Source organism: Rhea americana, unplaced genomic scaffold, assembly GCF_003343005.1.
Source record: "Rhea americana isolate MKP2758 unplaced genomic scaffold, rheAme1 scaffold_396, whole genome shotgun sequence".
Taxonomy (NCBI): domain Eukaryota; kingdom Metazoa; phylum Chordata; class Aves; order Rheiformes; family Rheidae; genus Rhea; species Rhea americana.
In genome coordinates this window covers 175,215-183,959 of record NW_028186530.1, presented here as the reverse complement: position 1 = coordinate 183,959, position 8,745 = coordinate 175,215, and the positions used below count along the sequence as shown (strand labels likewise).

The following is an 8,745-nucleotide window of genomic DNA, read 5'->3' as shown; positions in this document are numbered from 1 at the left end:
CCCCCCGCCACGCACACACACACACGTGTGCGGTGGTAAAAAGTCGTGGTAATTCAGCACAGCGGGGTCGGCTCCTAACGGGCCTGGCTGCCTCATCAGTACGGTGAAGGGGGGGGTGCTTGACTCTTTTTCTCCCAGATYGTCAATGTTTGGTACTCGATCAATGGAGAGAGGCTTGGCACGTACAACGGCCACACGGGAGCTGTCTGGTGCGTGGACGCAGACTGTATCCTTTGGTTGCTCGAAGCAGGTTGCTGGAAGCAGCTTGTCCCAGTCGGTGATTTCCTCTCAGCTGTGCTGCTGCCCTTCCTGAAAAGGCGTGCAGGGGCATCGCAATGCAATTAACTGCGTCTTTGCCTTGCTGCTTGTGGTGAGCAACATGCGCCCTCTGCTTTCACTTGTGCTTCATTGCTTTGGGACCCTGGGAGTTCTGGGAGGGTGCCCGAGTCACACAGGATCTTCTGTCTCTAATGCCAGCAGCAGATAACGCAGATAGAAATGTGCAAATGTTATGTTAGTGTGGGAATTGGAGCCTTTTCCTTTAATACTTCAAATAGAAAAGTTTGGGGTTTTGCAATAGGAGTGCTTGGACCTGGTGTCTGTACTGAAGTACTGCCAGTCCTGGAATGGAAGTTGCTCAGTCTGCAATTTCTCTGTGTAATAATGCTTTTCTAAATCTTATATGTAACTGTTAGCAGTGTATCTAGACAGTAGCTTTTTGGAACAGGGAGCCTGTTGAGATTCCCTAACTGATGATCTAGGGGACACACGACATGTGCTCACTGGCTCTGCAGACAACAGCTGTCGGCTCTGGGACTGTGAAACAGGTAAGACTCTCCCCCAAAGCTGCTTTGTTTGACTCACACCTCTGCCCTTGGAGTACGTGGTGGCAGCATCACGTGTACTTGTTTTAACCTTTTAAAACATGTCTGAATCCCAACAGACTGTTTGAGGAAAAGGTTTGCTTTTGCTCCTGGTCTCTAATGAACGTTTAGTTAATTTACTCATCTCACTGCCCAGCTAGTCCGTGTATTGTTAATGCTTGCAGGTCACCGAACCTGCTTGTCAACATGTCGGATGCTCTCACCGTTGCTCCAACCTTGTATTTAAACTGATCGTTTTCATTAATCTTGCTATGAAAGACCCGATGAGGTAACGCTTTCTGCCCTGTGTTTAGGAAAGCAGCTTGCTCTAGTGAAGACTAGCTCAGCTGTGAGGACATGTGGCTTTGACTTTGGAGGAAACATCATCATGTTTTCCACAGACAAGCAGATGGGATATCAGTGTTTTGTGAGCTTCTTTGACCTTCGTGACTCCAGCCAGATTGGTAAGGAATCTGGGCCATGCCGGCACAAGGGACTTAAGGGGAAGTGCTGATAGCTGGAACTGGTGCCATTCTGTCTGTCTGTCTGTCTCCTTCCTTCCTGCCTGCAGAGAAAAATGAGCCTTACATGAAAATACCCTGTAGCGACTCAAAAATCACAAGTGCTGTGTGGGGCCCTCTAGGAGAATTCATCATTGCAGGACACGAGAGTGGAGAGCTGAACCAGTTCAGTGCCAAGGTCAGTATGATAAGAAGCAGTCTCTCCCTCTGGCATCTGTGTGGGGGAGGATACTGCAGTGTTCCTGTTGTGGCTGTGGGGCAGAATAAGGACTTTTGGCTCAAACCAGCAGACTTGTGGAAAGACTAGTTAAAATACACGGCTTCTCTGAGCAAGGTTAATGTATCAGTGTTGGCCCTGTTGCTGAAAGTGACACCTCCTAAATTATTTTTAATGGAGAGGTTGCATATACAGAGGATCTTTCTACACTTACTTCACTTGTCAGCACACTGAAACTACCCTCTCTATTCTTCAGTCAGGGGAGCAGCTTTCCAACATCAAGGAGCACACCAAGCAAATCAATGATATTCAGACCTCCAGGGACATGACCATGTTCATCACTGCCTCCAAGGACAACACAGCTAAGGTGAGGCCTCCTATGGACTCTGACACTTGCTTGCAGGACCCTGCTCAAAGACMTGGCTGTCTCAGAGGTTTACTCCTTAAAATTTTGAGAAGGCGTGAAGTCAAAGCTCAGTGGGAAAGTTCAGTGAGCAAGGGGAGGCCCTGCTGTATTAGATTAGCACACAGGCATTGGAGTCAGTATTGCCAAAACTGTGATTGCAGTTTGTTGCTTCCAGGAGGTGACAGAGTTGGGAGTTACCTTAGGCTGGTGTTTTGGGAGTCTATGAAATGTCTTGGGGATTTAGGCRCCCGTGAATGGCTGTAGAGGCTGGAACACATCTGCTCAGGTGAAGACTGGCAGCCAGGGGCTGTAYGAGTTAATTGCTTTATAATTTTTGTTGCCCGTGCAAAAAATATGGCGTATGCTTGTAAGTTGATGATTCTCTCAGAAATTTTGCAGAGTAACTCTCTGTTCCTTTTGCCTCCTAGCTCTTTGATTGCACAACGCTTGAGCATCTGAAGACGTTTCGGACAGAGCGACCAGTGAACTCTGCAGCGCTCTCCCCCATTTTTGATCATGTAAGAATGATCTTATTAGGTCTTACTGTGATTCCTGCATTGTCCCAGGTAGTGGGAATGAGGAGGTGCATGCAAGTGTGTATGTAGAGGAGAATCTTGTGGTTTCTGGTGTGGGGATGTGAGGAGGACGATAGAAAGTGATACTCATCCTATTTACTGGTGTTTCTAGTGCTGCTACCCTTTCTTTTCTTTGTGCTTACATTGTATCCTGGGTGCAGGAAGCCCTGCAAGCACATACTGTGCATTGCTTMATCATTTGTCACTGTGTGCTGCTGGGGGCTGGTGTGAAGCAGGTGCCTGTAAACTAGTTTCTGGCAGAGGCAACACAGTGGGGAAGGGCTTTGCCTGCTGAGCCTTGCAGCAGGGAAGTGAGGACTTTCCCAGTAAGGCAGTGCATCAGAGAAGCGTGGCTGTGAGCCTGGCCTGCTCAGAGTTGTTGTAGTGTCTATCAGCGTAAACACTTGTGAGATTGTGGTGCCGCCTGGCAGCTCTGACGGTGGTAGCGACGCTATCGCTRGCTTCGTGACGCTGGCTGGGAATGTGGAGGGGAGGGAGGCGTGCTGAGCTCCTTGTGAAATTCCACCAGGAAGGCATGGTGTGACCAGCCCAGTCTGTGCTAAAAAATGTGGTGCTGGGGTAGGCCCAGGGAACTCAGCTGCTGTCTGCTGTAGGAGACAAGGCTTTGTGTACTCTATGTGGGGGAAAAAAAAAAAAAAAAAGAGTGTCTGTGAGGCAGCAACTTCTCTGGAACTGGAACCTGGCCTGTTAATGGGTTTGTGCGGTCTGTTGAGTTAGTAGGAGGCTTCCCCAAGACTTGGCTCTCTGCTTTCCTGGCTCCTGCCAGCTGTGTGTGGTGCAAGCAGCACTGAGGTGTTGTGACTTCTCTGTTTTGCAGGTCGTGCTTGGTGGTGGGCAGGAGGCCATGGATGTGACCACAACCTCCACCAGGATTGGCAAATTTGAGGCAAGGTTGGTCCTTTTCCTCAGTCAGAGTAGTCCTCACAGCTGAGGGATGCTGTTCCCAGAGCATCTTGCTCCTGGCAGAGTTGGAGGAGTCATTAAAATTGCAGAGCTTTTTCCGGAAACCCTGATTGTGCCTAGTTGGGGCTTCCAACCTCTTGCAATAATTTAAACTGTCTTCTCCCAGGTTCTTCCATTTGGCTTTTGAAGAAGAGTTTGGCAGAGTGAAGGGTCACTTCGGTCCGATAAATAGCGTYGCTTTTCACCCTGATGGGAAGAGGTGAGGATTTGTGTAGGTCTTGCAGCAYGACCAGGTCAAGCTTATCCTAGCTGAAATGTGGCTTGTGCTTGGTCTCCTGGGAGCTCTGTGGGGGGAATGAACCCAGTACCTTGCCCAGCCCTGCTGCCTCCCTCAGGGCTGGCTGTGGGGGTTCACTTATGCCCTGCTGCACATTTTGGCTGCGTCTCTGACTCCTCAGACTAACATGCGGCATCTCCAAACTCTCTGGGAGAAGAAAACACCGTGTTCTTGGCAGTCTGCCCTGCTGTCCTGGGGACAGAAGTCCTTGTAGCTAGGCTGGCTGTGAGCTAAACAAAGCTGGTGCTATAGCACCTGTGCAAGAACATCTACTGATAAACTGTCTGTTTAACACACCTGCTTTATGCCTGTTGACTTCTAACTTCTCTATTTTCCTGAGTGCCCCAAAATGCAAAACTGACCTCTCCTAGGAGCTGGTAGACAGTTCTCTAACATCACTTCTGCAGCAGCATGCTCAGAGGTCCCTCCCTTCAGGCTTTCCCCCTGCCCCTGCAGACAGGATGCTTTGACATCCACCTTGCACAGATTATACCTGGGTGAGCYTCCATTTTGTGACTCCTTTACTAGTAGGAGGAGGGAGCTATGAAGACAGGCTCTTAACACTTGCTGGTATAAACCTAGAAGCAGTGAGCTCATGACAAGGATTGGTGATTTTTATCTCATCTTTTCTCCCATACAGTTACAGCAGTGGTGGTGAGGATGGCTACGTTCGCATCCATTACTTTGATCCCCAGTACTTCGAGTTTGAATTTGAAGCTTAAAGGAGCATTTCCTGTCTTCTTCTTTCCTCTTCCACTCCATTTCCCAATCCATTGGCTTCTCTGCAGAACTGTTGTAAGGTCTGAAGTTAGTCTGCTCCACAGGAAGTGGTTAGCAGCACACACTGGGGCTGCATGAAGGTGGTGAACGAGGAACCAAACCAGCTCGAAATGGCAGGACTAGCTTTTGTGTGAGGTGGAGTGAAGGCAGGGAGAGGAGTTGGGTTGGTTCCCCGCCCTGCTGGGCATATTTATATATCAGTGGGGAAAAAAAAAACAACAGGAAATAAATAGAACTCTTTTGTAAACACAATGAAAAGTGGCTCTGTTCTTTTGGCCTGGGAAAAAAATAACCTGACTTCTTTGCTTTCCTGGCTATGTTGGCTGTCTTGCTCTCTGCAGCTGTCAGAAGACAGCAATGCTGTTTTTTCCCCAGGCTTCTCTCCTCCCCTAGGCCCAGGTTAACTCTCTCCCAGTGATGATCTGTCTATTGTTCAGGCCAAGCCTAGAAATGCTGAATCTGTAAAGAGGCTGGAAATGCAGCAGTCAGTCATTGTTTTCCAGATGACACGCACGCCCAGTTCTGGTGCTTTGTTTATCTGCTGGACTGACCCTGAGCCAACTTTCCTCATGGAACAGTTATTTCCTGCACTAGGAAGGCTGTGTTGCAATTCCTGATCGTTCAACCCTCTCTGCCTGGGTCTGGCTGGAGGGGTGGTTTGCATCTCTTTCCTTCCTTGATACTGGGTTCAAGGGCACATTTCTCAGGCTGGCTCCCCGTTCAGAGTGACTGATGCAATACGTAGGCCACAGCCAACGTGCCCCTTGTGCAGAGGGTGGTGTGATTTAAGTGTGTTCTGCCGCTTAGTTTTTGCTGTGCCAACCATGCCTCAGTCACAGGCCAGGGGCTGCGAGCCAGACGCAGTAGCGGGAGCTGTCAGAGGCTGTTGCTCCTGGGCACGTTGACCTCCTGCTGTCTCATGCCCTTCTGCTCCGCTGGCGGTCCAGGTGCAAGAGCTGCTGAAATACTGCTGGGGAAGAAAGCAGGATCAAACCCTGCTTCCAAGGAGCCTGCCCTTGCTGCTCCTGAGAGCTGCGCTGCCCAGCTCCTGCCTGAGGAACACCCCGCATGGAAAGCAGGAGCAGACTGCGACAGAGACCACTTTACTGTAACAAGCTCAGCCTGTGCAGCCCAAGGGCTGCTAGCGTGAGTTCGTCCCACCCTCCCAAGGATGTCCGTTGCGCTCCAGGCGTGTCTGGGCTCCTCCAGGCATGCGTCCTGCGCGGTGCTTCCTGCYGAAAGCTGCAGTGTCTTGTCTGGGCCTGGCAGCCTGCAGGAGCAGCAGCTCTGCGACCCGCTCCTGCCCCGCTGTCGTCACCCGCGCTGCCACTCATCGCTCGTTTTCAGTCTGGGCAGTGGTGTCTGAGAGCGACGGGCTCCGTCTGTTCCCCGCGCTCTCCTCCACGGAGCCATCGTCATTCCCTACTAATCGCTGGATCTCTGCCCAGGCCTCATCTAGGTATTCGGATGAACGGATCCACCGCAAGAATAAACCTAGGAGGTGGTGGGTTCGTGTGTTACGTTAGCTGTGCCGTAGCTTCGTGAGGAGAGGGAAAAGCAGAGCAGCTTCCCCTAACCCGCCTCGCCCGACCCAGCCGAGCTCGTGGAGTTGCAGGGGTGAGCGTGGCTCCCCGGGGATCGAAGACCTGGCTGAAGCGCTGCTGCCCAAGGGCTGTCACGGGGCCCCACTCACCCTGCCAGAGCTGGATGCTCTGGGGCTCCACGGAGGGCCAGATGACCAGGGCGTTGTGCGAGTACAGAGGGTTCAGGTACTTCTTCTTCTCCCCGGGCTGGTTCAGCCAGGCCCACAGGGAGTGCGTGCTCTCCTTCACCTTGCACAGGCACCTGCAGGAGGGTCGAGCTGCGTTTCAGCCCTCGCCTCGGGGCGCGGGGCCAGGTTTACCCCGAGCTGTTAGCGGGAGGGCTCTGCTCTGCCGGGGCCAGGGTAAACGGAGGGSTTAAAGGACCCGGGCCAGGCACGGGGGCGAGGAGGGCCTGCGGGGTCGGACAGCCCTATCCAGCAGCACGGGGTGCTGGCGGCTGGGCGCCTCCATCCCYCCCGCCAGCCCCGCGCTCCCCACTCGCCTCTCCTTCTCGTTGTTGCCCAGGAAGGTCCCGTAGGAGGAGGCGTAGGCGTTGTCGAAGAGGGTGAGGAGCAGACGCTCGCCGAACTCCAGGGAGAAGGGGAACTGGCGGCCCAGCTGCCACACGCAGTCGAGGAAGAGGAGGAAGAGCGGCGCCTCCTGCTTGGGCCGGGCGTGGGAGTAGGCGGAGCGGGCGCAGCGGAGGTGGAAGGGGTGTCCGGCCTGCAGCTCCCCGCCGGGGAAGAAGGGGCAGAGGAGTAAATGCAGAGACTTGGCTCCGGCCAAGGGGACTGAGGGGTCCCCGGAGGGGCCAGTGTCACCTGCTGCCCCCCCCCCCACGGCTTCCCACCTCGATCCACTCCCGCTCCAGCAGCCCCTGGAAACCCGCCAGCGTGCGGCAGCCCGGGTCGAGGATCAGCTGCGCCAGCGCCGTCACCAGCAGCGTCGTGTCCGTCCCCTCCGCCCCGTGCACCAGCACGCACGCCGCCTCCCTGCGGAAACGCCCCGGCCGCCGGCGGGCGATGCCCCGGCGTTTGCAAGGGGGCAAAGCCGGGGCGCGGGCGGCCCCTCGGCGCCCCGGCCCTGCCTTACCTGTCCATGCACTGCGCGGCCAGGCAGGCGGTGCTCAAGGCCGCCTTGACGTGGCTCAGCCAGCGGCAGCTCTCCAGCCGGCTCAGCCACCGGTCCATGGTGAGCGAGGTGTCGCTGCAGGCGTCCACCAGCTTAACGAAGCTCTCCTGCAGCGGCCGGCCCCTGGGAGGGACGGAAAGCGCCGTCGGGAGCTCGCCGAGTCGGCCCGGGCCGCGCTCGCCGCGCTGACGGCGGGGTGGTGCGGTCACCCGTGTCGCGAGCGGGCCAGGGCTCAGTGCGGCCCCGGGGCTCACCTCTCCAGGGGCCGGTGCAGCCGCTTCCAGCGCGGGTAGGAGGACTTGGGCTCGGTGCCGCCGCCCGTCACGCGGGCCTGCTTCGCCGCCTGGGCCGACCGCGTGTCGATGATAAAGCCGCGGTCGCCCTCCTCCTCCAGCACCGTCGCCAGCAGCAGCTCGTCCTCGCGGCAGCGCTTGCGGTTGGGGCCCGTCAGCGGCTGGCTGCTGCGGAGCATCGCCTGCGGGCGACGGGCCCTTGGAGACGTCCTCGCCCGCGGCCCGGCGGCGGCGGGAGRGGAGCCGCGGGGCAGGACGGGGAAACGGACTCACGGTCCCGTTTTTCCGGTGGTAATAGCTGAGGACAGGGAATCGCCCTCCRTGCCGGAACCGGGCCGCCTTCCTCAAGGCGTCGTCGTCCAGGGCCGCGGGCACGATGACGACGGGCGGGTACGTGGGGCAGGCGGTGAAGTCCCTGTTGACGCTGCTCAGCCGCCACTGGCTCGTCTGGGGGAGAAGCGGGGTCGGGGCTGTGGTGGGCACCTTTTCCCACGGGTGCCTTTTCCCACGGTGCCTTTTCCCGCGGCGCCTTTTCCCACGGGTGCCTTTTCCCACGGCGCCTTTTCCCACGGCGCCTTTCCCGCGCGGCCGCTCTCCCTGCCCCGGGGCACTGAGCCCCTCTCCCGGGCCGAGGCTCCGGCCCCCTGGCCGCCCGCCCGCTCGCTCCCTCCCTCCAGGCTCACCTGGGCGGCGATTTGCTCATGGTACCGCTCGAGGGGGAAAAGGTGCCACCCGGCCTCGAGCCTCAGGCTCTGGGGTCTGTAGAAGAACGGGTACGTCAGCATCACGGAGTCCACGGAGGAGAGGGCCTGCGGCGGGAGCGGAGACGGCGTCGTCACCGCGCACGGGCGCGGAGAAACCCCCCGCGGCTTCACCCCCAGCCTCGCCGTGGGGCCCTGCGGCTGGGCTGGGGTCCCGGCGGGAGCACGGGCCAGGCGGGCGCCCGCAGCAGCAGCCCCTGCGCAAACAGGGGCCGGGAGCCGCGCGTTTACCCGCGGTAACGGCGAACCCGGAGCGACCGCCGCGGGCGGCCGCTGCTCACCTCGATGGAGCTGGCGACGTTGAGGCACTCCTCCATGCCCGGGATCTCCAGCTGCAGCACCTTCAGGTCTTTG

At 56.8% G+C, this 8,745-nt stretch overlaps 2 protein-coding genes across 2 annotated transcripts in view; one reads left to right on the top strand and one right to left on the bottom strand.

The window, feature by feature from the left end:
• Positions 1-123: 123 nt before the first annotated feature.
• On the top strand, positions 124-4,881 carry EIF3I (eukaryotic translation initiation factor 3 subunit I; the record flags this gene model as incomplete). The annotated part of the gene is made up of 9 exons (XM_085313759.1): positions 124-226; positions 762-827; positions 1,178-1,327; positions 1,435-1,562; positions 1,858-1,968; positions 2,436-2,525; positions 3,421-3,494; positions 3,673-3,765; positions 4,484-4,881. Coding segments are annotated over 9 exons (897 nt in total), but the record flags the coding sequence as incomplete, so codon positions are not given.
• An 829-nt stretch (positions 4,882-5,710) lies between these two features.
• The window catches only part of LOC146590909 (myotubularin-related protein 9-like), a 3,928-nt gene continuing 893 nt past the window's right edge, over positions 5,711-8,745 (bottom strand). The window contains exons 2-10 of the mRNA XM_085313780.1: positions 8,673-8,745; positions 8,314-8,439; positions 7,904-8,077; positions 7,592-7,812; positions 7,299-7,460; positions 7,057-7,198; positions 6,709-6,929; positions 6,317-6,468; positions 5,711-6,117 (exon numbers count right to left, since the gene is read on the bottom strand). The exon at positions 8,673-8,745 is cut by the window's right edge and continues 36 nt beyond it. Of these exons, the coding sequence (XP_085169906.1) occupies positions 5,954-6,117; positions 6,317-6,468; positions 6,709-6,929; positions 7,057-7,198; positions 7,299-7,460; positions 7,592-7,812; positions 7,904-8,077; positions 8,314-8,439; positions 8,673-8,745 (1,435 nt within the window). The 3' untranslated portion in view covers positions 5,711-5,953. The remainder of the gene's footprint in view (positions 6,118-6,316; positions 6,469-6,708; positions 6,930-7,056; positions 7,199-7,298; positions 7,461-7,591; positions 7,813-7,903; positions 8,078-8,313; positions 8,440-8,672) is intronic.